General features: G+C 42.3%; 2 protein-coding genes across 2 annotated transcripts; both read right to left on the bottom strand.

Moving 5' to 3' along the window:
* Nucleotides 1–3,166: 3,166 nt before the first annotated feature.
* On the bottom strand, nt 3,167–3,834 carry LOC132375381 (low molecular weight phosphotyrosine protein phosphatase-like). Its single transcript, XM_059940628.1, has one exon. The coding sequence runs from the start codon at nt 3,808–3,810 to the stop codon at nt 3,334–3,336; it is 477 nt and encodes a 158-aa protein (XP_059796611.1). The 5' UTR covers nt 3,811–3,834; the 3' UTR covers nt 3,167–3,333.
* Nucleotides 3,835–5,594: 1,760 nt separating this feature from the next.
* ECI2 (enoyl-CoA delta isomerase 2) lies at nt 5,595–27,024 on the bottom strand. The gene is made up of 10 exons (XM_059937830.1): nt 26,921–27,024; nt 23,949–24,111; nt 21,711–21,809; nt 21,297–21,485; nt 18,904–18,973; nt 15,407–15,509; nt 14,539–14,659; nt 8,754–8,843; nt 7,056–7,199; nt 5,595–6,404 (listed from the first exon to the last, which is right to left on the bottom strand). Exons 1-10 carry the CDS (start codon nt 26,974–26,976, stop codon nt 6,249–6,251), a joined length of 1,191 nt encoding a protein of 396 aa, XP_059793813.1. The 5' UTR covers nt 26,977–27,024; the 3' UTR covers nt 5,595–6,248.
* Between the last annotated feature and the right edge of the window lie 658 nt (nt 27,025–27,682).

A 27,682-nucleotide genomic window follows, 5' to 3' on the forward strand; every position in this document is an offset into this window, starting at 1 on the left:
ACTCATGGAGACTGGAGCAGGTGCTTAGGTTCCCCATGGGCCATCGCATTCCGGGTCAGTGAGCAGAGACCTAGCAGGGCTGGAGAGGGATTCCTAGGGACCCAACCACCGAGCTGTAGGGCTTTTATGCTGCATGAGTTGGGAAGCACCAGCCCACCCCAAGCATGACCAGGGACCTAGGAGAATATCATATGAGTGGTAGAACTTTGACTTTACACCTAGTCTACAAGATTTCTTCTTTTTAACGTAAGCACGTACAGCTATAAATTTTCCGCTTAGCACCGATTTTCCTTTATCCCACAAGTTTTGGTATGTTGTGTTTTTATTTCATTTGTTGCACGATATATTCTAATTTCCCCTTTGACTCATGGGTTGTTTAAATGTGTGTTGTTTAATTGCCATATATTTGTGGATTTTCCAGTTTTCCTTCTGCTGTTGATTTCTAGTTTAATTCCATTGTAATTAGAAAAAGATATTTTATATGATTTTACTCTTTTTAAATTTATTAACACTTGTTCTGTGGCCAAACATATGATCTTTCCTGGTTAATGTTCCATGTGCACTTGAGAAAAATGTGTATTCTGTTGTAGTTGGGTGGAGTGTTCTGTACACATTGGTTAGGTCCAAAGGATCTATGGTGTTGTCCAAGTTCTCTATTTCCTTATTGATCTTCTGTCTGGTTTTCTATCCACTATTGAAAGTGGGGTATTGAAGTCTCCTACTATTATTGTAGGCTGTTTCTCCCTTCAATTCTGCCAATGTTTCCTTATATATATTGGAGTTCTAATATTTAGTGTGTAAATGTTTATAATTGTTATATCTTCTTGCTGTTTTGACCCTTTTATCATGATATTATGTCCGTATCTTGTAACAGCTTTTGAGTCTATTTTGTCTAAAATAAGAGCCATCCTCCTCTCTTTTGGTTACTATTTGTATGGAATATCTTTTTTTCATCCTTTCACTTTTAACTTATGCATGTCGCTAGATCTAAAGTGAGACTCTTATAGGCAGCATATAGTTGAACCTTGATTTTTTTTAATCCTTTCTGTCAATCTGTATTTTTTGATTGGAGAGTTTAATACATTTCAAGTAATTATCAATAAGGAAGCACTTACTTTTGCCATCTTGTTTCCCGTATGTCTTATATCATTTTTTTGTCCCTCATTTCCTCCATTACTACTTTCCTTTGAGTTGAGTTGATATTTTTGTGTTGACATATTTTGATTCCCTCCTCATTTCTTTTTGGATATTTTCTATGGATATTTTCTTTGTGGTTACCATGGGGGTTACAGATAACATCCTAAAATCATGATGATCTGTCTTAAATTTTCACCAACTTAACTGCAAAGAAAAACTACTGATTTACAACTCTGCCTCTCCACTTGTTATTGATGTCACAGATTACATCTTTATATATTATATACCCATTAACATAGATTTATAATTATATCTTAAGCATTTGTTTTTTAAATCCTGTAGAAAATAAAAAGTGAGGTTACAAAGCAAAATTACAATAATAGTTTTATATTTGTGTGCATGTATTTACCTTTGCTGGAGAACTTTTATATTTTCATGTGGCTTTGACTTACTATCTAGCATCCTTTCATTTCAACTTGGACTCCCTTTAGCATTTCTTGGAGGGCACATCTAGTGGTAATGAACTCCCCCAGATTTTGTATAGGAATGTCTTACATTTCTCCCTCATTTTTGAAGAACACTATTTGCCAGATGTAGAGTTAGCAGTTGACAATTTTTTTTGTTCTTTCAGCACTTTCAATATATCAATATATATCCGTTGCCTTCTGGCTGCTGAGAAATCTGCTCATAATCTTATTGGGGATCCCTTGTATATGATGAGTTGCTTTTCTATTTCTGCTTTCAAGATTCATGCTGTCTTTGTCTTTGACAGGTTTGATTATGTGTCTCAGTGTAGGTCTCTTTGTGTTTATCCTACTTATAGTTCATTGAGCTTTTTGCATTGTATATCATGTCTTTCCTCAAATTGTGTTAAGTTTTTAGCCATTATTTCTTCAAATATATTGCTCTGTCCCACTGTCTCTCCTCCTCCTCCTGGAATTCCCATTGTGTGCATATTGGTCGCTTGATGGTGTCCCATAAGTCCCTTAGTCTCTGCTCACTTTTGTTCTTTCTTCTTTTTGCTCCTCAAACTCAATAATTTCAAATGTCTTTAAGTTTGCTGATTCTTTCTTCTTCCAGTTTGAGTCTGCTGGTGAACCCCTCTAGTGAATTTTTCAATTCAGTTATTGTAATTTTCATCTTCAGAATTAATTTTTAAAAAAAATAATTTCCATCTCTGTTAATATTATTTTGTTCATACAATGTTTTCCTGATTTCCTTTAGTTCTTTGCCCATGTTTTCCTTTAGCTCTTTTGAACATATTTGACAGTTGTTTTATTAAAGTCTTTGTCTAGTAAGTCTCATGCCTGTGTTTCTTCATGGACTATTTGTGGAGATTTTGTTCCTTTGAATGGGTCACATTTCCCTGTTTCTCTGCACGCCTTATGGCCTTTTCTTGAAAACTGTGCATTTGAAAGAGCAGCCACCTCTCCCAGTGCTTGCACACCGCTGTGCGAGACCTTGAAATGGTGAGCCCATGAGTCCTGAGATCAGCCCAGGCCTTTTCAGGTTTAACTGGGCATGATTCCTGTCTGGGCCTGTGTGTAGGTTTAATTTTTGTTTTTGTTTTTTTTAATCTCCCCCCCACCCCACTGCTTTTAAATGTCTTCATTTCCCAAAGAGTCTCATTCCAGCTTCTTCTCAGGGTCTTAAATGCTCTATTGTCTTCCTCTGCTTGTAATCTCTTTCTCTGCATCCATGGGTGTGCAATCAGCTTGTACTTTTCACGTGTTTCACCGCCTTCTGTGGCTTCTAGCCCAGGACCCAAACTATGCCAATGTTTCCATCTGAACTCTGAGTCAGGCATGATAGCAACCAATCCCTCAGGCAGCCCAGACAGGCCAGAACGTTGCAAACAAGTTCCAGTCTGTTCCTTACATCCCAAGAGAAGGAGGTGGAAATTAGGCTAATTCCTTCCAACCACATCATGCAGTGGAGTAGGTGGGACAAGAGTGAGCAAAAATGTCACAAAATCTCCTATCACTTCTTTTTTTTTTTTGTCTGAATCAAAATTTTTTATTTATTCTTCCACCAAACGCAACAACTGATTTCCACCTACAATTATTTTTTAAGGTAAGAAACAGTGAGTCAACTGAAGAAAGGGCTGCGGCCTTGGCTAGGGAATGGTGACACTGTGACACCTGAGAATGCGGGCCTGTGGGAACGAGCCTGGGCCGCAGCAGGACTGGACCCGGGTCAGCGAACCTTCTCCAGGAAGCCTCTGCAGCACCGCACACACTGCTGGTAGACGGTCTCAAAGTCAGCGTCATTACCATAATAAGGGTCTTCAATGATGAACTGTTTCTGTGGGTCATAGCTCCCAAGCAGTTCAATTTTCACTCTGCAGTTTCTAACTTGATTACTTTTCCTATTCAAATCTCTCAGGTTGCTTTCATCCATACATAGTATATAATCAAAAGTGGCAAAGTCTTCTTTGGTAACCTGTCTTGCTTTATGGGCTGTGTTAATGCCATGATCTCTTAGGCAGCTCACAGCTCTTGGATCTGGTGACCGGCCCATGTTCCAGTCAGAAACAGTGCCACTGTCAATGACCCAAGTATCTGAAATGTTTTGATCAGTTACAAGTTTCCTGAAAACTGCTTCTGCAATGGGTGATCGACAGATGTTACCCAGACACACGAACAGCACTGACTTGGTCACCTGTTCGGCCATCTTCCCGCGCTCATAGAGGCGCCCACTAATATCTCCTATCATTTTTAATGTAATTTTTTTCTTGACTGGACATTCACTTGTTTGCTGTAGATGTCTGACTGGTATCTGTAGTTGATGATTTGATGTTTCTGTTGGGCAATGAGGACCTGAAACTTCCAACATCTTGCTGATGTCACTCTGCTTATTTTTCCTAGTATTTTTTTCTCTCTGTACTTCACATTGCTTAGTTTCTATTCATTTATCTTCTAGGTTCTTTGACTCCTTTGTCATCTACATTCTGCTAGAGAGTCCCTCAATTTTTTTTTTTTTTTTTTTTTTTGCCACATCATGCACCTTGTGGGATCTTAGTTCCCCAACCAGGGATTGAACCCGGACCACCGCAGTGAAAGTGCTGAGTCCTAACCACTGGAACACCAATGGAATTCCCTAGAGAATTATTTTTAAATTTCAGATTTTCAGTTCTAAATATTTTATTTGGTTCCTTTTTTTGTAGTTTGTTTCTCTGATGAGAATTCACATAGTTTTAATCATTTCAAGTGTGTTTTTCTTTACCTTGTGGTGCACAGTTATGAGAACTGCTTTAAAGTCTTTGTGGGACAATTAGAACATCTAGGTCATCTCGGGATTAACATGTGTTGTCTTTTTTCACCTGAGTGTTGACACTTTCATGGTCTTTTGTATGTCAATAATTTTGGATTGTATCATGGACACTGTGAATATTATGTTGCATGGACCCTGCCTGGGTTTTGTTGAATTATCTGGAGAATGTTGATGGTTTTGTTTTAGCAAGTAATCAACCTGCTTAGGTTGAGACTACAAGCTGTCTTCATCTTGTGTTTGTGGTGCTTAAAATCCCAGTTTACTTCCCAAAGCCTTTACCATGTTGGTTTGAGCCTGTCCCACTTGTGAACCTAGGCTGTGTAGGTTCATACCTAGAATTAGGGGAGCATCTCACTCCTTCTCTGCTCTGGGATTCTCCTCTCCAGCCCCAGGGAATCCTTTTCCTGGTTAGATGTTCTTCTTGGCCTCAAATTTTGTTTTGCCCATCACACCATGGCAACCCCTGCACTGCTGCACAGTCGGGCCTGCCTTTGGGGCATACGTCCCGTGCTCAGGACAGAGATCCCAGCAATTGTTTCCTAGTGTCCCACAATCTCAGAAACTCATGGGCAGATGCTTCTCCATTTTGATGCCTTACCACAATCCATCTGCTTTTGTTTAATTTCAGCATCCTGAAACCGTTGTTTTTCACCTTTTGTCCAGAGATGTTAGTTGAAGTCAGTGGGAGGGATGGGTGGCAGTTGGCTCATGGGGACACAGTGGGGCTGGGACTCTCGGACCTTTACTGGGACTCTGACTCTGGAAAAGCTACTTACATCTCCATGCCTTGGACTCCTTACTTGTAAATGGGTAGCAGCAACAGTTTACCTCATTTTAAATTTTTGGCATTGTTTTTTGAGGACAAAATGTGCTTATGGGCATTAAGCACTAGAAACAAATAGTAAGTGCTCAGGAAACATGAATGGGTTATTACTATGAATACATTTCCTATAAGACTGAACACTTTGGATTAGGATTACTGGAATAAAAAAATTAAGAACTAAGAAGTTAGAGGTTCGGTGGGTTGGCTATCTGGATGCTGATGCTTGAAGGAGGTTAAAAAGGAAGGAGGACATTTAGAAGAGCAAAATATTCCATGCCAATCCTATAGCCATTGGAATTAGACTCTTGTCAAGTGATACATATGGCAGCCATCGAAACAGAAAGTCACAAGGACAGTTAAGGCAGCTTTCAGGTGTGCTTTTTATAAAGTACCACATTAAATGAGAATGAAGACTATACGATAAATGAGGAAATAATCACTGATACAGAACATCACTTTCCAATGAAACAATCCAATCCCTTCATCCCTTTTTATCAAATTATGGGGGGGGGGGGATGAAACTAAGATTCTAATTTATCCTCTAGTAATATTGCTCCTTCTGTTTGCTCCCCCTGCCAGATGGGTGAAAAAGAACATGCGACCCACTGAAGATCTTGACTCGGTCATCCAGAGACTGTCGGTGTTTGGGCCGATCAAGTCAGTGAGCCTGTGTGGACGGCAAAGTGCAGTAGTGGTTTTCGAACACACGGTCTCAGCCTGCAACGCTATGAATGCCTTTCCGAGCAGGACGCCGGGCACAATGTTTCAGTGTGCCTGGCAACAGCGATTCACAGCGAAAGACGTAAGACTCCCCACTACCAAAAACCTACGTAAATTCTCAAAGCTGGTTTCACATCATTTGTTTTTCATCAGGGCTCTAGTGAAGTATAATTATCATAACTGATATTTTAGCACTGAGAAAAGGCACAGCGAGGTTTACTTAGTTCAGGAACTGGAAAGCAGAAAGAGTAGCACATCCCTTCCTTGGAAACGTTTAGCTTTGACGTGATGGTCATCACAGCTTCGCTTTTTTGGACAGGAAGTTCACGATGGCATTCATGCACTCATCTGACAGCCATCTCTCCTGCAGGATACTGCTTTCTTCAGCATTAATCGCGTGTAACTTTTCTTTCTCCCTGTTTCTGATGACCTGTTTTGAAATTCTCATGGCCTGGAAAAACAAAACCAACAGTAAGGTTAAGAGGTATCCTAAGAGGAGTGGGATTATTCTAGAATTCTGATGCTTGTTTCCCTGTTGTTCATTTGATCCTGTGACACCTAAGAAATATGTGTAGATAAGACACTGCTTCTCAAACGTTCGTGTGTGCACACATCCTCCCAGCAGGTGTGGGGCAGGGCTTGTGATCACACATTTCTAAGAAGCTGTAGATAGAAACCAAAGCTTCTGGTTCCAGGATCACATTTTGAGCAGTGAGAACATGAGAAAATCAGTCGCCAGCTATCACATATAAAAACGAAAGTGCTGCGTGGTCAGGATCTCCTCAAAGTTAACCTGTCTGGCTGCTCACCTGGATTCAAGGATGAAAGTGCTGGCAAAGGCTGCCTATCAACCTCCTCAAAGTGGTGCCCAGAAAGAGCTGCCCCCCTGTCTCCACAGCACAGAAATGGAATGCCTATTTGATAAGTTCTGTAAAAATCAGTATTTCTAACATTATTATGCTTACTTTTAATCTCAGATTTAGATGTGTTCAGAGTCAGCTAAGATGTCTTGTTTTTTAAATTGCTTATTCTCTTAAGGCAAACAGATGATTTCCATGGTTCTTACAAGCAAAACAAAACAAACAAAAAAACGAATACTAACATTTGGGGGGAGCTTTGAATATGCTTTCAGCCTGACCCAAACTTCTTTCTGAAAAGTGCTGTCGGGAAAAACTTCAGTAACAAGTCCTTGGGTACATGCTTCCCGGGCTGTTAACTTCTTCCCAAAAACGAGCATCTCTGTTGCCTGAAATGAAAAGCAGGATTGAGACGTTAACTCAGTGAAACAAGGCTCAGCTAACTTCAGAATGAACTGCTTTCAGCAGACATGGGGACATCTCCTTCTGGTCTTTGAGGTCGCCAGTATTTCTCATTAAGGGAGAAACTGATGGCGCCACAGGCAATGGTTTGCCAACTGTGTGCTGAGACCATTAGGCTTTCTAGACAGTTTGTAGAGGTTGCCGCTTCTGTGTGTGTCTGTGATGGGGAGCAAGAGCTGGGAGCCTGGGGCAGCAAGGCTGTGAGGCAGATGTTGATTCTACGACACATGGCAGCAATGAGTTCCTGGCTTTACACACTATAAACAATTATAAAACAAAAAGAAAAATCACGGTCATAGGAAATGCCAACCAACATTCAGGAACACCAACTGTCAAAATTCCCTTCCCTGGGGACTTCCCTGGTGGTCCAGTGGGTAAGACTCCATGCTCCCAATGCAGGGGGCCTGGGTTCAATCCCTGGTTGGGGAACTAGATCCTGCATGCCTCAACTAAGAGTCTGCATGCTGCAACTAAAGATCCCACGTGCTGCAACTGAGACGCGGCGCAGCCAAAATAAATAAATAAAATAAATAAATAAATATATATTTTACACAGTGGTCTGGCTCTGACAGTTTTCTTTACCTGCCCAGGTACTCCAATGAGCTCCACTTAACTGAAGGAAAGTGAGGGAGATGGATGTTCAGTTTCTAACAATACTGGGGGCACCAAATGGATATCCTTCCCTATGTTTGCAATTTCTCTTCCAGAAAAGCAAAGACTGTTTCAGAGTCAAATGTTCTAAGCCTTAGGGTTGGGCCTGCCCAAATTTTCAAAGTTCAAATCTGTATAAGAATTCAGGGCACGTGACTGAAGAAAGAGATTTAAAAGGGGAATTCCTCGGTGGCCTCATGGTTAGGATTTCAGGCTCTCACACTGCCGTGGCCGGGGTTCAATCTCAGGTCGGGGAACTGAGATCCCGCAAGCCACATGGCATGTCCAGAAACAAAAGAAAAGAGAGAGATTTTAAAAATATACATTTTTTTCAATGAAAACCTAATAGCAACGAACAGAGGCTCAGTTCCCACTCCCCCCCTTCCAGATCCCGAAGGATGTTTGCTAAGCCTCTCCCTTCCCCCGGCTCTCGGTCTTGTCATGATCCCCTTGGGGTCCTGCCCACCGAGGGTGGGCACCTAGGTTTCCATAACTGCAGGGACAGACCCGAGTGGCCACTGGGCCCCTTGGAGCCTTGCTGCCCTGTGGGACAGTCTGGAGAAAAGGCTGTGGAGGCCGGGAGTGGCGCTGGGAGCGCCAGGCACCCAGCTGGGAGTCGCCCCCAGTTTGGGGACAGAGCGTCTAAACTTCCCTGCAGACCAGATGCTTCCCACAGCCCGGTTCCTCTACGTTTAAAACTCTTGGAGTTGGGGAGCAAATAATTCGCTTCCGTCTGTTGTCTCTATTATCGAGGGAAAGAACAGAGAGTGTGGGGTTACTTTTGGAATGGAGATGACATTACATTTCGTTTTAAGGTTTCCAAAAATTACCTTGCTTGGGCCCATCATCTTCGGAAAAGTGTAAGAGGAGCATCCTTCCGGACTCTGGCCTAGGTGACTGAATGGAGTATGAAATGTTGCCTATTTGAAGAGAGAAAAAAAAGAAAGAAAAGAAATTCATCTTTTCACATGTGATTTCAAAAAAATTACTATTTGTTTCTATCCTCCTTACAATATTTAATTGAAGAACTTTAAAAAAAATTATGGTTATTGTATTATTATACAGGCAGCCCTCCTTTTATTGTGCTTTGCTTTACTGTGCTATGCAGATACTGCATTTTTTTTTTTTTTTTACACAAATGGAAGGTTTGGGGCGACCCTAAGTCGAGCAAGTCTGCTGGTGCCATTTTCCCAACAGCGTTATTTTTTAATTAAAGCTGTTTTAAAATGTCTGATTGTTTTCTTAGACATTGCATGTTGCTATTGCATGTTTAACAGACTACAGTGTAATGTAAACATAACATTTATATGTACTGGGAAACCAAAAAAGTCCCGTGACTCACTTTATTGCGATATTTGCTTTATTGCGGTGGTCTGGAACCAAACCCACAGTATCTCCGAGGTCTGCCTGTGCACACGAAATCCACTCTCTTAACCTATGCGGTTCGATGAGTTTTCAACAAATGTATAGTTATGCAGCCACTACCGTGATCAAGATACAGAATATTTCTATCACCACCCCCCAAAGTTTCCTCACGCCCCTTCTGCAGTCAGTCTGTCTCGCACCCTTAAGCAACCACTGATCTGTTTTGTTCCTACAGTTTCACCTTTTCTAGAATGTATATAAATGGAGTCACACATTCTGTAGCCTCTTCTCCTTTTGTGGGCTTCTGTCCTTTGCAGAAGGCTCGTGAGTCACCACGTTGTTACTGCACATATTAGGGTTTGTTCCTTCTTATTTCTGAGCAGTATTCCATTGTAGGGATGTGTCATAATTCGTTTATCCATTCACCAGTTGGAGCCATTGTGGTATTTCCAGTATTCTGGATATTATGAATAAGGTTATGATGAAGGTATATTTTCAACTCTCTTGGGTAAATGCCCAGGCATGCAATTGCTGGGCTGTGTGGTTCATCTTTCTGAGACGTTGCCAGACTGTTTTCCGAGGTGCAGCAGGGAGTTCCAACCACTCTGCATTCTCCCTAAACCTGTGATTATCCTTAGTCTTTTCAATTTTACCCACTCTAGTAGGTGTGTCGTGGTGTCTCGGTGTGGTTTTAATTTGCTGTTCCCTAATGACTAATGATGTTGAGCATCTTTTCCTGTGTTTATCAGCCATTTGCATACCTTCTTTGGTGAAGTAGCTTGCAATACTTTGCCCACTATTTTTAAGTTGGATTGGTTGTCTTTTTTTAAAATTAATTAATTAATTAATTAATTAATTAATGGCTGCATTGGGTCTTCGTTGCTGCAGGCGGGCCTTCTCTAGTTGTGGTGAGCGGGGGCTACTCTTCGTTGCGGTGCGTGGGCTTCTCATTGCAGTGGCTTCTCTTGTTGTGGAGCATGGGCTCTAGGCACGCGGGCTTCAGTAGTTGTGGCATGAGGGCTCAGTAGTTGTGGCTCGCGGGCTCTAGAGCACAGGCTCAGAAGTCGTGGTGCACGGGCTTAGTTGCTCCTCGGCATGTGGGATCTTCCTGGACCAGGGCTCGAACCCGTGTCCCCTGCATTGGCAGGCAGATTCTTAACCACTGCACCACCAGGGAAGTCCCTACAAGTCCTTTTCTTAATGGTGTCTTTCTCATGTGTTTTTAAGAGCCATTTATACTTTCTTTTCTGTGGGCTATTTATTCCTCTCTGTTGTGTATTTTTATATTAATTTGTTGATCCATCACTTTTTTTTTTAATTTAAATTTTTTTGTGTGTGTGTAAATATTTTTTTCACACACACACTGTATTTTATTTTTACAAGAGAAAAATAGACTGACACCAAGCATTGTACATGGATGACCACAACAGAAGCAACAATGATTGCAATTACCAAACATGAAACACACTCATACTATGTCATAATATTGACATTCAGTCCAGTAATCCTCCACTGTAACAGCTCCTTTACTTTGCAGTGAAAATTAATTTGTATATTTTTTGCCTCTGAGTCCTTGTGGGATTTTTTCTTTTTTTAAATTCAAACAGAAAGTCACATCTGGTCATCTTCATCTTTTGATCATCTTGATCTTTTGTTAGCACTTTTATGAGCTCATCAGTTTTTCATTAGAGTTCTGAAAATGCTTATTCATTCAGTTCAGCAGTACAGTCAGTTACCAGAAACCTGTACTTGTCAGAGTCTTTTCCATGAATTTCCTGAAGATGAAACCCTTTTATAGGAACATATTTACAAAAGCATCAGAGTACACCCAGAACTGTCTGTAAATGACAAAAGACTTAAAAATGACCACGGTTAAAGATTTGATGAAAGTTCATAATAATGCAGTTGACAAGAAAATTAGTTATTTCTGAGATATACATTTTAAAGTAATAACTAGGATTATGACTTATAACATTATACCAGAACATATAAGGTTTTTAGAAATTTCATGTAATGTCTGAAACATTTATATTACCATATTTCCATACAAATAACCCAATGAAAGTTCAGTATTAGTTGTTTTGTTTGTTTGTTTGTTTATACTGCAGGTTCTTATTAGTCATCAATTTTATACACATCAGTGTATACATGTCAATCCCAATCGCCCAATTCAGCACACCACCATCCCCACCCCACCGCAGTTTTCCCCCCTTGGTGTCCATATGTCCATTCTCTACCTCTGTGTCTCAACTTCTGCCCTGCAAACCGGCTCATCTGTACCATTTTTCTAGGTTCCACATACATGCATTAATATACGATATTTGTTTTTCTCTTTCTGACTTACTTCACTCTGTATGACAGTCTCTAGATCCATCCACGTCTCAACAAATGACTCAATTTCGTTCCTTTTTATGGCTGAGTAATATTCCATTGTATATATGTACCACAACTTCTTTATCCATTCGTCTGTTGATGGGCATTTAGGTTGCTTCCATGACCTGGCTATTGTAAATAGTGCTGCAATGAACATTCGGGTGCATGTGTCTTTTTGAATTACGGTTTTCTCTGGGTATATGCCCAGTAGTGGGATTGCTGGGTCATATGGTAATTCTATTTTTAGTTTTTTAAGGAACCTCCATACTGTTCTCCATAGTGGCTGTACCAATTTACATTCCCACCAACAGTGCAAGAGGGTTCCCTTTTCTCCACACCCTCTCCAGCATTTGATCCATCACTTTATAGACACATTTTAAAAAATATATTAGAAAGGTTAGCCTCTATTGTGTGAGTTGAAAAATTATTTCCTCAATCTGCCATTTGTCTTGATTTTGCCCCAGAGGCTTTTTGATTGGTTTTAAACATCAGAAACTACTTTAATATTGGTTATTTAGACTACAGAGTCATTTGTAGTTTTTTTCTAGATGTCAGAAATAGTTTTGTGTGTTTCTTGATGAATGAAAAGTTCTTATGAAAGGAAATTAACTTATAATCAACAATTCCGTAAACAGCATATTTAGACTTCATTTCCCATAATCAGGTATGGCGGGTTTTTTTAAATGAATATTGCTAGAAGATATAAACATATAATGTGCAAAGCATACAAATCAAAATAATAAAAGTATAAAGTAAACAGTTATTAATGTCACCTATCTTCTTTTCCCCCCCAAAAGAAAGCGTATTGGAGAAAATGTGCTGAGAAGTCACAGCCTAAGGAACACAACCAGAAAACTGAAAGAAGCCGCCAACCTTGGTAAGAGCCACAAACAGGTAAGTGGAAAGCTGATAATAAGCAGCATTTAATTTACTTATAAACATTATTATAAGCAAACACTGAGCTAATTTTCAGAAATGGAGCAGTAGATATAGTTAAGGGTTAGATGCTGGCGTCAGGCTGCCCGGTGACCCTGGAGCTTCTTAACTTCTCTGTGCCACGGTTTTCTCATCTGTAAAATGGGATGAGAGCACCTGCCTCGCAGGGCAGTTAACGTGGGCGTTTACTGAACACATATAATGTGCATCAGCAGAGTGCCTCCTAGATACTGAGCACTCAAAGATCTATTACTGTTATGATTTCTGCCTTTTTATTAACTCAAAGAGGAAATGTGCTGTTTGCTGACAGAGAAGCTAATAGGCAGAGGCACTACTTATTGCCCATAATAAAGAATAATTTGGTTATATGGGTTAAATGTTAACCCACATTTAATATGGTATCTATTCATGAAGCCAGGAATGAGAAACCCTGTAAAATGAATTCCTCTCCACAGCTTCTTTCTTCTGTCTTTCCCTGATTTTAAATTGAACCTTGGTTTAATTCAGTTGGGTGAACTCTTAGCAGTGGTCACTATTTGTCAAATATTTTACTTTGGGCCCAATCTTTTAGCATATATAACATATATGCATTTCAATTTTAATTCAAATTGTATCATAAGATGGGAGTCCTAGAAATCTTTAAAAAGATGATGTACATGACAATCATTTGGAATCCAGTGGGAGAATCAGGACAAGATTCAAATATGATGACATCTGGCCTCCAAGTACTGAAGAATGAGACCCCCAGGTTCAGGTCAAGAACTCCTGATCCCACCCTGCTCAAAGCAGGTCAATTAATTGGTCATTTAACCCACAGAATGTGACCGAAGACTGTTAATTTCCGCCTTTGAGCAGAAACTTCCACCTACAAAGGTTAGGTAGCCTAGTGTCTAGACTTGCATTTGCTATTTTTATGGGAAAATTATTAGTAAAAATTAGATCTGACAATACGCCCAATCTCATTGAAAGGAATCCAGTAAAAGGTAAGCCAAAGAGTTAAGGACCCTAATATACGGTCCTATTAGTGGAGAAAATACCTCTAAACAAAACCAGGAATCTCTTCAGTGGTAAAAACCAAATGTTCCCTGCAAGGCTGTATGTACACTAGCAAATTTTACTGCCACAAAAGCAAAAGTCACTCTAAGAATCTGATAACCCTAAGAGGTGGTTATTAGTTCTACAGTAAAAGTTCTAAGATAAACGTTCATCACATTTTTGTTTATAAGGGCAAAAACTGGAAATATTCTAGGGTTCCAGTGTCAGGGACTGGTTAAATTAGATAAATTAAATAACCCAAATGTTAGCACTGCTTATCTGAGTGGTGAGATAAGGAGTGACTTTTAAATTAACTCTTTTCTTTGTACTTTTCCATATTTTCCAAAATTTTATTTTCTACTATGACATATATTATGACTGTAGTAGGAAGAAAAATTAAAATCTATATAATTCAATGGTGAACATGACTTCTCTGAGCTTTGGTTTTCTTATCTGCAAAGGAGGGAGTGGAAGAATAACGCCTGAAAGTTCTTCCTTATTCTAGATTTATAAATTCCAGGATTCATTTACTTGGAAAAAATGATCAAATAACTCACTTGCATAACCTCCAAAGCAGCTATTTTTTGCTCCCTTCTAACAAGCTTTGAAGGTTCCTGACTATTTTAGAGTAGAAATGAACAAGTGTTGTGTAATAGGATTAGAGCACAGAGCCAAAAGAGCTGGGGCAATGTTCACAACAATATTCGTGTCTAGGAAAATTCAAGTTAATAGTAAAGGAAAAATAAAACGTTGTCATATTAGACTAATTCTTTGGGAAAAATTTAAATTTGGTCCATTCTACCACAAACCATATGTAATCTGTTTACTACTAGCAACAATAAAGGAGAATTCAGAGGATCTCCTTTTTACTTGTGTAACTTCATACATTTCTGGGAGCTGACTTACCCTGTCGGTCGCATACACGATATCAAATAGCCCGAGAAGGGTGACGGAGATTCCTACAGCTGGTCCGTTTACCACTGCAACCAGAGGCTTCGGAAAATCTATAAAACAGTCGACAAAATCCCTACAGACATGGAAATATAAAAGCATGTTTAAATATGCCAAAGTAGCATCACTGAAGTATGCAGGCGAGACAGGGTGAGTCTGGAACATGCTTTTCTGGCCAGGCTGGTGAGTTTCCCATCGCCCAGCAGTGCCTCTCTGCCCTCCCACCTCCCCTGCCTCTCGCACCAGGTTCCTCCCATCTGAATGCAATTTGAGGGAAACTCGCTGAGTCCCACAGGTCAGCCTTGGTTCAAATCTTGTGTTCTGGGCATTCGGTCAGGGACGTAAGCCAGCTGTAGACTCAGAGGCTAGGGTGGCCGCCAGCTCGTGCTGCGGTATCACAGCTCAGTGGGCACCAGAGACGCAGTGGGGACTAATGAGGTGGGAGGAGATGCCTTCGTGCCCTCTGTGTTTTCCGAGACCATTTCAAGTCTCCTATGAGCAGCGATCATGGCAGTCACGCCTTCCTCTGGCCAGAGGAGAAGTTGCTAAATTCCTCTGCCTCAATATGGGAGAATTTAATTTGTAGCGGTAGTTGACTTGAATGCTTTCCAATCAAATGTGGTGTAGGGAGGCCAGGAGAACGGGTAACAGAAGTTACAGTGATGGAGCAAATGCCCTCTACTGATAGAAGTTTGGAGAAATATGCTTGCCTAAAGTCACAGCAGATTACACGGAACCTAAGAAGTATTTCTTTTACTTTTGAGCAGCTGAAGACCACATTGATAAGGATAAGCCCCCCGGGATGAGACAGACAGGCTCTCACCTCAGTAAAACAGCCCCGCTTCTGGCTCTCTCCTCCACTTCACCAGGGGGAATATCCGTGAAGTTGGTCAGATCATTCCCACTACAATAATAGTCCCCATTGCCTGTAAACAAAATCCATGGATCCACCACTCATTCGCTCTACAGTAGTTACTGGGCATCTTGTATGTGCCAAGCTCTGGAAATACACTGGTGGACCAGCTGGGGTCCTGCCCTAATTGACACACTAGGGAGTCAGCTGGACCTTGATTTAAAGACACATGAATAACTGTAGGCAATGCAGCTATGATGATGCAAAGGGACACGAGGACAGGAGAGCAGGCAACGGGGCTCTGCTCTCACCTGGGGGTTCAGGGAGGGACTTTGCTAAGGCGGGAATGACTGGACTGAGACCTGAAGGACACAGGCAGGGGTAGATGGAAAGAGGGTGGGGGGAATATTCTGCAGCGGTGACAGCATGTGCAAAGGCTCTGGGGCGGGGGAGACCCGGCGTAGTATGGGCTGAGAGAAATAGATGCCTTTAATTTTCTTTTTTCAGTCCAGACAGACAAATTAGAAAACAGAATTTAGGAAATCTAACATGAATTAGAGAGGCAAGTCTAATTGATATAATTGTAACTCTATACCTTAAAAATCAAGAATGAACCTTTATTTTTTAAAAATTTCTCTTTTATTTAAAACATTTTTTCATTACTATTATTTTTTTGGCTGCACCATGTGGCATGCGGGATCTTAGTTCCCCGACCAGGGATCGAACCGGTGCCCCCTGCACTGGGGACACGGAATCTTAGCCACTGGACCACCAGGGAAGTCCCTGAACTTACTTTTTAAGTGTTCCTGGATGATATAAAATATTGGCCATTTTTTTGATTCTTAATCTTCAAGGCAGAGATTTCAATATATAGCTAATATACATGAAATTTTAATAGATTCTAAAAAAAGTAAAATTAGTAAAACCAATCATTTCTGATTATAATACAATAAACTAGGAATTGATAACAGAAATGGAAAACCAAAAAAAAAAAAAAAATCCTTTCTGGAAATTAAAGGACCTATTATTACAACGTTTAGATCAAAAAGGAACTAGAAAACGAAAGTGAAGGATATATAGAAAATCACTACAGGAAAAGCACTATTTATCAGACCTTAATCTTTCAGTTTTCTCACCTGTAAAATACGAGTAATAATAGGGCCTAACCTCACAGGGTTATTGCAAGAAAGCTTAGAAAAGTTAAGAATCAAAAAGCTATAAATGAATTAGAATGCTTAGACCAGTGCTCAGCAGACAGGAAGTATGATATAAACGTCAGCCGTTATTACCATATTATGAAACCCAGCAACTTCACTTCTAAGAATATAGCCTTTGGATACTTTTGCACATTCGCTGCAACACATATGTCCAAGGATACTCCTTGCAGCATGATTTTAATAGCAAAAGACTAAGTACAGTCTACCCATTCATCAATAGAGGAATGATGAAATAAGTTATGGAATCCCAAAAGTTTCATACTTTGTAGTCCTGCAGAGAAAAACTTAGATGTATATGTGCTGACAGAGAACAATTTTTCGGGATATGCTGGTAGGAGAAGGTGGGTATAGTATGTGTGTATTATATGCTTCCTTCTCTGTTTACAAGAGGCGGGGTACACACACGTACACACATAGGCAGTTTCTGGAAGGCTCAAGAAAAGCTGAGTTTTTCTAGGAAGCAGGACTAGGGGTTCCAAGGAGAGTGAGATTTAGTTTTGTGATATGCCATTTCATAGTCTTTGGATTTTTTAAAAAACCATGTGCCTGTATTATACTTTTAGTCAAAAAAGTTTTTATGTATATGTATAGCTGATTCACTTCGTTATAAAGCAGAAACTAACACACCATCGTAAAGCAATTATACTCCAATAAAGATGCTAAAAAATTTTTTTTTAAATTAAAAAACCAGAAAACATTCTTCTCCTGTATCAAGCCAACGCCACCTCTAGACTGTTTTTGTTGTCTCCATTCTTCTAGGTGTATTTGTGAAATACAAGGGCCATGTTCAACTCTTCCGTTTCCTTTACCCCCTCTCATCAGCTGTTAGGTATCTTTCTCCCCATCTCTCTTTTTTACTAAAAGTTCTCTGATATCTCTATATAATACTATATACTTTACAAATTTTAATGAAAATTAAAAGAAAATAAAATCACTCTGGGAATTCCCTGGTGGTCCAGTGGTTAGGACTCCGCACTTTCACTGCCAAGGGTGCAGGTTCAACCCCTGGTTGGGGAACTAAGATCCCACAAGTTGCGTGGCGTGGCCAAAAAATAAATAAAATAAAATAAAATAAAATAAAATAAAATAAAATCAGTCCTGCTTCCACTGCATCAACACACAGTAACAGCTCCCATCTCTCAAGCACCTGCTGTGAGCCCTGCCCTGCACTGTCTCGTGTCACCGCCTCGACCATTCCGTGGGGTTAGGAAGACACTGTCTTCTCCATTCAGGAAGCAGAGGTCGCCCACAGGTAGTAAGGAATGAAGCCAGGATTTAAACTCCAGTTGATCTGAGTCCTGACCCTCAGCTTGCACCACCACACGCAGGGCCCCTTCCAAGTTCAATGACTTCCACTCTCCGAGTTCTCGTCAGCCCAGGCCCCGGAGCAGCCATCGTATTTTCCACTTACTACCACAGTGCTGATATAATTGCTAATGTTTTTTATTATATCTTAAACATTTGCTATACTGTTGGTCTCTAGAGTTGTAAGTTTTAATACTTGTACAGTATATAGTCTACTGGATGTTCTATAATGTGCTTTATTATTCTGTCATGCAGCATATTTACAATGTTTTAACATTTTCACAATTATAAGTAATGCTGCAAAGATTATCTTTCTTGCATAAGACCTTTCCTTTTTCTTTTTTTTTTAAACATCTTTATTGGAGTATAATTGCTTTACAATGGAAACCTTTCCTTTTTCTTGGATAATTTCCCTAAAATAAATTTCCATAAGTGGGATTCCTGTATCAAAGTATATGAACATTTTACATACTGTCAAATGCCCTTTCTTTAGCTACTTACACTTTTTATAGCCATTTATGCTGCTGTCAGCAAGGGATTAGAGGCATTTATTCTACCATAACCTTGTCAAAACTGGGTATAACATGAAATTTTGCTAATTCAGATAAGTATAAAGTGGTATCTCATCATTTTGATTTGTGTTTGTGCTTATTAATCTGGTTGCATTTTCCTTGTTTCTTTAATGCCCGGACTTTCTCATATAAATTATCTGTTCATTTTACTCACCCGTTTATCTAATAGGTCTTAGTACTTTTCTTACCAATTTGTATCTGCTTTTTATGTGATAAAGATATCAATCCTGTGTCTATCATATTTTTTATGTATTTAAGAATTAGAGTATCTTAGCACTAGGAAAGATATTAGAGCTTATTTACTCAATTTCCTACCTAGATGAAAATCCCCCCAGATAGAAATTTAACCAAGAAATCTAAGAAAATGTCTCACCTGTTAAAACAGTTATGGCTGAATCATCCTTGCTTGCAGCCTCAAGTGCAAGCATGATGTCGTGATACATCTGTGTGAAAGGGGGAAGATGAGGAAAAGAAAAAAACTCTGAAAATGATAACCATCACCCAGGGGCTTCACTAAACATCAGTCTGCAAGCCCACCCTCTGCAAAGTGCCAAACACTTATGTTGGCTGTATTTATAGAACCAAAAAGGCAGCCCGAAAGACTGAAAGGACTTTCATTCCTTTTATGATTACGTGGTGTGTATTCCGTACCAAGTGCTATGCTGGGGAATATATCCACGTTTTTCCCCCAAAATGAACAAGTAAGACACAGTCCTTGAGCTTTTGGAATTAACAGATGGGGATAGCTCTAAAATGGGTGGAAAGTACAAAGCAGCAGAAAGCTCAGAGGAGCTGCCGGTACTTTCCTAGGGTGGGTGGGACGGGGCGGGGAGCAGAGGAAGATTCCCAGGAAGCAGTTTTTCATTTGGGATGTCAAGAGAGAGCATGAGTGTGGCAGGCAGTCTGGGAGCGTTATGGAGGGTGAAAGGCTGGACTCGGTCAAGAACAGTGGGCCCAATATTTCAAATCAGCAACGTCTCTGAAAATCTTGGACATGTAGCTGTCATAGCTTTCAAGGCATTTAAAACAGGTGCAGTTTCTACCTTAGATGAGGGAGGGAATGGTGAAGAGGGCTGACATTTACAGATACACATCCCTTACTGAAAAAATAAACGCATGGACTTTACATAATGTATGAATGGAGGTGAAATCACTTCTACTGAGGGAGGGAACGAGGAAGTAGTTCCATTATGACCACAGGGATGATGGTGCAGCATGACGGGGTAAGTGGGAAGAGCCAGGCTTAAGAGACGGATCGATCACGGTCTCAACTTAGATCTTCCTGGTTATTAGTCATGTGAATTGGAGCAAATAAGTACTTAACCTAATTATTTTATTGTTAGGTAGCAATAATGGTAGGCTCCTGGTGGGAATTAAACCTCTGTGTGGAAAGTACTGACACACACGCGCCACTCTGTAAAGAGTAGTTATTACTATTGCTACCATGAATATATAAAAATGAGTCAGGAGAAAAGGAAAAAGTTTTGAGACTCGAATGCTTTGTTAACTGCATAGTGCATATCCAACTTCATGGAATCCTTATTTAAGACTATTTTAAGGTAGTGTGCTTTTTCTACTACAATAGAGGTGATACATCCAGTGAAAAGGGGTTACAGCCCTTTTGAATTTTACTCCCAGTTCAGCACCAAGTATCCAATTTATTCTCTACTTTTTTTGTCAAGGGGAAAGGGCTGAAGTGGCTATTTTTTCCTTAAACTTCGATTTATTTTTTTTTAAATGAGCTATAACTGACATATGTTTGTTTCGGGTGTATAACATAATGATTTAATATTTGTATACATTGTAAAATGACTGCAATAAGCCAACGTCCATCACCACACATTGTTACAATGTTTTTTCTTTGTGATAAGAAATTTTAAGATTTATTGTCTTAGCAACTTTCAGGCATGGAAAACAGTATTATCGTCACTGTGCTGTACAGTATATCCCTGTGACATATTTATTTTATAACTGGAAGTTTGTACATTTTGACCCCCTTCACCCCACACCTCTGACAACCACCAATCTGCTGTTCTCTGTATTTATAAGTGAGATCATACGGTATTTGCCTTTCTCTAAGCTATTTCGCTTAGCATAATGCCCTCAAGGGCCATCCACATTGTCACAAATGGCAAGGTTTCACTATTTTTTATGGCTGAACAGTATTCCACTGTGTATACGTACCACGTTTTCTTTGTCCATCATCCATCGATGGACACTTAGGTTGCGGAAGTGGTTATTTTTATTATCGTTCTAGTTCAATGACCAATTCAAAGACTAACAGTGCCCTTGTGAAGCAGCTCATTTCAAGCAGAGCTGGGTTATGATCTGTTTAAGTTCTTCTCTCCTTTTTTCCTCTACTTGTACAAAATAAAGCTCCATGCAAGTAGATTAGTACTCACTCTCTAGTCTAAGTGACATGAAGATACGTCCAGGGAGCGTCTATGCCAACCTTAGAGAAGCCCTCTGCATCTTCTCTTACAGTGATGTGTGTTTCATTTATATTCACATCATTTATCTGTGTTTCCATCATGAGAAAAGTTGCAGTGCCTTCTGGGCATGTAGAACCTACCTGAAGCTCACAAATTCTAAATAATGAATGTCCCACTCTGCTGTATGAAGTAGCCACAATTATTAATCTTCTGCACAAATCAAACAAGAGCTCTCACAGAAACAGGAAGGATGCTGACACACTATAGTTTTTGAGTGAAACAGACAGAGGAAGAAAAGAAAAGCAGGACGGACTCTTAGGGCAGGTCGTGTTACCTGAGGGGTGAGTGCATTTTTTTTGTCGGGCCGGTTCAATGTGATGGTTGTGATGCCGTCTTGGGAGGTCACCACCAGGGCGTCACTTCCTGGTTGCTTCCTGTCTGCTGCAGGTGTCACCTGGCCGGAGGACTCCGATGAAGCACTCAAACTGGACACCAAGTCCACGTAGTTCTGCCTGGCGGTTTCCTGAAGACAGATGACAATTTCAGCCCATGGTCAATGAACAAGCATTCTGAGAAACTTCCTGTGCTAATAAGGACACCTGGCAATGAAGAAAGAATAGAGGTTCTGGTTCGGTAGAGGGATCTCAAGATCCAGAAGGCTCATCTGTAATGGCTTAATAATGAGAAGCAACCCCTTCCCTTAGGAGCACAGCAAATGGAATAAAAGCAGAACGACAAGTAACTGTACCTTGGGCAGACTGCCAAGAGCGCGCCAAGCATCCCACTTGGCCTTATTGATAAAGTCAAGCACACCTGGTTTGGGCACATTACAAGGTCCTTCAGTGGCCTGTGAAAAGGAGAGGGCAATTACTGGTCAAACGCCCATGCAAACTGGAGCCTTAAATAGCTAAGACCCATAAGATGCACGCTAATGTGAATGCACCTTCCCCTCCCAAGGTACATAAATTGATTTGAATTTTCTTCTCCCTTTGCTGCTGTTGCTAAAAATGCACAAGCAAGAGAAAAAAGACTGGAGGGACAAAATATGCTATTGGCTATCAGTCCCTAAAATAAGTTATAACTGCCTGTGCATGAAAATAATGCAAGATTAGGGTTTTGGGAAAGTACTGAATACTTTTTAAAAAATCGTCATCGTTCATTAGTTTTATAGCGATGGTCACATTCTTCATACATGATCAAAATCTTCAAGCAAACAATCTTCAAAGGTAACTCGCCCACAAACATTTAGAACACAGAGTGTATTCTGAAAGCCCATTCAAAAGAACCACCCTCCCCAACCCAGTTCCGTGGCAGATATCTGATAACTGAGCAACACAGCTGCAGCTGGGTAGGAGGGGGCGGGGGGGGGGGGGTCATCAGAGCCGCTGGCCCGTAGGACACTTAACTGAAGGACACGCGAGCAGAAAGCAAAAAGCAACTAAAGTTTACTTGTTTGAGGGTAGGCGCAGTGAGTGTTTTGAGATGAAAAAAGTATGCACTCAGTTATCTTCAGAGATGGCAATTTAAAACTCCATTTAATAACCAGGTTTTTCAACTTCGTAATATAACTAGCTAAAAGAGGAAAGAAGAAAGAGGCTTTGAAAAACAAAGGCAGCAAAGGAGGCTAAGACTCTCCAAAGAAAAAGAGGTAAGACTCACCTTGCAAGAGTTAGCCATCTGAGAAATCAGAGGCAACGCAGGCCGTAAGACTGCCCCCCTCCACTTCTGACACCAAGTGCAAGATTGGGGGGCTCCCGAAACCACCCTCGGGTTCAATAATCCGCTAGAATGACTCACAGAATGCACCGAAAGCTGTTGTACTCTTGGTTACCGGTAATTAGGGGGAAAGGATATGGCTTAAGATCAGCAAGGGAGGATGCAGAGGGTGGAGCCTGGGGGAGGCGCGTGTGTGACACCCCAGCCCCCCGCCAGCCGGCCACTGTGGAGTCAGGAGAGCGCACTCTTCCAGTGCCAGACTGACGCGTGACCACACACAGAGCACTGCCCACGAGGGAAGCTCATTCAAGCCTCGGTGTTCAGAGTTTTCACTGGGGCTCCACCACCTCGGCATGGTTAAAGTGTAAGGCATGGTTAAAGTGTAATCGCAGTCCCTACTCTAAATGCCACTGTTAGACTCTCCAGGCAAACAAAGACACGTCTATCACTCTTGGCATTTCAAGGGCTTAGAAATTACCTCCCAGAAGCCAAGGGCAAAGGTCAGACCTCTTTGGGGGCAAAGTTAAATTCTTTACTATACACACCAGCATGAAAGTAAGAGAGGCTCATATGCGTCACAGGAAGAGAAAAATAGAAAACACACAGGAACCCAGAGGGGCTGACTTCCCAGGACATTTTTCAGACACTGTAACTTAAAAACTTGAGTTTTAAAATTTTATAATAAAAAATTTCAAACATATACAAAAGTAGGATACTGTAATGAACTCCCGATATTCGTCACCCAAATTCAGTAACTCTCATTTTTGCCATACTTGCTTCATCCATCCTTTTCTTTCCTTTTTTGCTTCGTTATTTTAGAGACTGCCAAACACCATACTATTTTACCCCTAGGTACTTAGTATGCACTCCGAAAAAAAAAAACAAACAACATTTTCTTATATAACCATGATGCCATTAAGAATAATTCCTAGGTATCACCTAATACTCAGTTCCTAATCAAATTTCCCCAATTGTCTCAAGACCACTTTTTCAGCTGATTTATTTTAACTAGTGGCCAAATAAGATCTACACATTTGGTTGTTATATCTTTTAAGTCTCTTTTACTCCGGAGTGATCCTGAGGAGTTACTTTTTGCCTTGATAATATTTTGAAGTCTAATATAATAAACTCTCATGTATACACTCTTGGTAGGAAAGGCAGCAACACAAACCCTAAAAGCCTTAAGGCTGCATTTTAGTACAACACGCAGCATGTCTGTCTGAGGTCCCAACTGCTCAAAATGTCTTTATATCGCACCTTAGGCATTTACCTGCGTATACAGTGCATAGAGTTTCAGCTTCACTTCATTTCCTGGATCCTTCTTCGAGACTTTCACCTGATTCATGGCGTTTTCAAAGTCCTTCTGGCTGGCTCTCATTGCTGGGCCACACACATGCAGCTGAAGTGCTGGGAAACGAGTGACCTGCAGAGGACTGCAAACAGGCAGGCTGACTGTAATCGTTCCCAGCCCTTACACGCCAGAATGCTACGTCTCTCCAGAAATATTTTCCCTATACTTCCCCAGCCACCTGGCTGTGAATGGTTAGTGGTTTCCAAAACTGTCCCGAGATAAGAAATCAGTACAGAAGCTAACGGCAGTAATGTAGCCTTCAAATTAAACAGAGAAAAAGCAGCCAGAAGCCGAGGAGCCGTGGAATTTTGCCACAGGCAGGAAGCCAGTGAGAGGCCTGTGAGACGGAGGACAGCAGGAGTCCTGCGTGGGGTGTGAAGATCGCAAAGCCACTTGTGTACAACTGAAGTGAAGGCAAAGACCCAATACAGCTGTTTTTAGAAGTGAAGTGGTTTTGATATAAGAATGATGTGAGCTGTGTCAGGCTGACATCTCATCTTTCTGGTTGGTAACCACTCGGAGCTCAGCGTCTGAGGGGTCCTGCAGGGGACGTATTGATAAGAGCAGATGAGGCGACTATGGGGAGGGGACATTCAGACTATAAATACCCAGAGTTTGTGAGGACCGTCCAAGAGTTTCAGTCTGGGCAAAGCTCCCCTCTGCTGATCCAAATAGCTCTCCAAGACCTTGGGGCACTAGCTCCTGCCATGGTAAAGGGGACTCTTTTATCAGCAGTGGTGAAAGCCATGTAGCGGCCACCGAAGAATCAGCCTGCCTGGCCACACCAGCAAACTGCTCCAGCATCAAGGGACTTTTATTTTGGGGCTGGCAGCTGGACATCAGCTCTTGGATGGCAAAGTCAAAACTCTTCACTGGCTTATGAAGAGGCATTATCCTGTATGCTACTGGCTTGTGAAATTATTATTATTCCCGCAGTGAACCTGTGTTAAAGAAAACAGTGGCAAAGACAATCTCAGTCTCTGAGTTTAATATGCCTGCCCCACCCCCAAACAAAATAAAGATACTGGGATCAAGGGGGTAAAGTACAAAGAATTCAGTCATTTGGGTCCCAAGGTCCAGAAAGAGTCTCTGCAGTTGAAACTGAGTCCCCCTGAAACCGAGTTTCCTTATCGAGTCTGTGAGTCATCCCTCTATCCAAAACTTTATTCCCTTTCTTGTCCCCTCTGACCTCAATCCTGGGCTAACTGAGCACTAATCAACCAGAGTCAGATGACTAAAATTGCTGCTGTCGATACATCGTTTTTGTACTAAAACTGCTATTATAGACATCCTTGTTAAGGTGCAGACTCAGGTTGTTTCTCCAGAGCAGGATGAGCTCACAGACCCCTGTGCCACGGACCACCTGGCCAGAGAGTTGTAAACCAGAGACATCCAATGATTAATAAATGTCACAAGAGGATAATTAACTTCAGCTTCTTTGTTCTTCCCCTCAAAAAAAAAAAAAAAGCCTGTAACACAAAGATCAATTCGGAGTGGACCTGAGGCTTGTCCTCTCACTCCCATGTTTAGTGCCCTGCAATAAATCCTTACTTTGCTGCAAACCCCTGCTGTCAGAATTTGGTTTTCTGCCCCTCAGGCACAAAAGCCCTTTGCTCAGTCACATAGTCACCGATCAACAAAGTATAAACTTTTATCAGGTCAATTCCTGACTCTCTGCTCAGCAAACGTGTGTCCCAGCACACACACAGGTGAAAGGAGGGGAAAATGAAGATGAAAGAAATATTCAGAGGAGAGATGAGCAGTTGCTGGCATTCCAGACAGACAGCACTTCTTTCTTAGGGAGGTGGAGGACCTACCTGGGGGGAATCTACCTGCCTTGGATGCTAGGCTTGAAGCCTGCAGAGCAGACGTACTCAGCCCTCACCCAGAGATGTCTAACGAGCTAGGCGCAGAGCAGAGACAGCAAGTGCTACCAGGTAAGTAACTTTTGAAGCACACACAGTAAGCAGAGGGGAGGGGAAAGCATCAATGCACAACAGTGAGGTCACAAACAAACAACGGATGTTCACAGTGATGACCCTGAGAAATAAAGTTAAGGGCATCAAAGATGATTAAAATAATACAGTTACAAATAAAGCCCAAACCTAACAAATGTATCACCTCCTCTGCAATAATGTAACTTTCAAAGAGTTAAGTTCAAACCTTGAATTAGCCTCATTCAGTAAAATTAGCCTTCTATGAGTTTTACATTAATTGAATCCGTTTTTTTTTTTTTTTTCCAAAAAGGGAAAAACTATGCATCTTACATGAATTTGGCACCTGGCAAGTTACAAGCAGAAAATGAAAGGAAAACTTAAAATGTACATAAAGGGCGAAATGTGCAAGTTCTCACAAAACATGGCGCAAACTTATTTTTTTTAAATAGTTTTTTAAAAATTACAAAACCCGACCGCTTAACATATAAAATCGGGAAAATCATAACTCCACCCCCGAAGGCAACCAGCACGTTCCAGGGTTTTCCCCTTGCCGCTGCACAGCCCGGTTCTGGTTTCCACGTGGCCCGGCTGTGCATCCCGCCACCATCACTAGGCAGGACGTTCTCCACGAAGCAGACGGGTCACCCCAACCTGACCGCGGGGCGCGCTCCCACGGCGGGCACGAGCCCGCAGGGCCGCTCACGCGACCCCCCAACTCAGCAAAGCATCTCCGAGCCCGGCGGCGGGGGCGGGCGGGGACGCGCGCGGGGAGACCCGGCTCGGCCGTCCTGACCCTCCGGCCCAGAGGAGGGCGAGCGGGAGAGGGGCACCTGACGTCACGCTCTGCTGGAAGCCCGCAAACCCTGCTGCTACCGAGACGCGATGACAGACAGCGCGCCCCCCGCAAGCACGGCGGCGTCCGAGGGCGACCTTGGGCCCGGGCTCGGCACTTACCTGCGCAGAGCGCCCGAGCACCACCGCCTCGCCAGCCTTCCGGCCACTCCGGCCATGGCTGCCCCGGGGCGTGGGCGGGGCTGCGGGCGGGGGGGTGGGGGTGGGGACTGACTCCCGGACGGGGCCGGGACACCATAGGTCTGAGCGGGGCCGGGGCGGGGCAGGGCCTGAACGCGATAGGTTGGAACGGGGGCGGGGGCGGGGCATGAGCCCGTGGGGCGGTCCGGGGCGGGGCCTGAAGGCGACCGGTTGCCGCGGGGCCGGGGGCGGGGCCCGCGCGGTGGGAGGGGCCTGGAGTGATAGGTTGGGTCGGGTCAGCGGCCGGGGCGGGGCCGGGGTGGCCGGGGCGGGGCCGGGGTGGCCGGGGCGGGGCCGGGGTGGCCGGGGCGGGGCCGGGGTGGCCGGGGCGGGGGCGGGGCCGGGGCGGCCGGGGCGGGGCCGGGAGGCGCGTGGCTCTGCCCGAGGGCCCTGGTGGCCTGGCTGGAGCACCGGCGGGCGCCGCGTTAGAGGCGGGAGGCTGGGAGGCAGCCGAGGGCGTGTGAAAAGCACGTGTTTGCTCCGCAAGGTGAGCGGCTCGCAGACCCGGTAGAGCGGGGGCGTCAGACGGTCTCTGTCGAACAGTTTAAACCCAGCTTTTCAGGTCAATCACCGTCTGAGGGTGTTTTTGAGTTCTGCCAAAGCATTTAACAGACTGTTTTTATAGGGAAGAAACCCTGAGAGTTGGAAGGGCCTTTGTCGCTTCATCCAGGTCCCAGAGGAAAA

Source organism: Balaenoptera ricei, chromosome 11 (genome assembly GCF_028023285.1).
Source record: "Balaenoptera ricei isolate mBalRic1 chromosome 11, mBalRic1.hap2, whole genome shotgun sequence".
Lineage (NCBI taxonomy): Eukaryota > Metazoa > Chordata > Mammalia > Artiodactyla > Balaenopteridae > Balaenoptera > Balaenoptera ricei.

Coding starts and splice junctions, on each gene's coding strand:
- LOC132375381 (XM_059940628.1), bottom strand. CDS start 3,810: ATGGCCGAACAGGTGACCAAGTCAGTGCTGTTCGTGTGTCTGGGTAAC.
- ECI2 (XM_059937830.1), bottom strand. CDS start 26,976: ATGGCCGGAGTGGCCGGAAGGCTGGCGAGGCGGTGGTGCTCGGGCGCT. Junction 24,112..26,920: donor TGCTCGGGCGCTCTGCGCAG/GTAAGTGCCGAG, acceptor GCCTGTTTGCAG/TCCTCTGCAGGTCACTCGTT. Junction 21,810..23,948: donor TCTATGCACTGTATACGCAG/GTAAATGCCTAA, acceptor TCCTTTTCACAG/GCCACTGAAGGACCTTGTAA.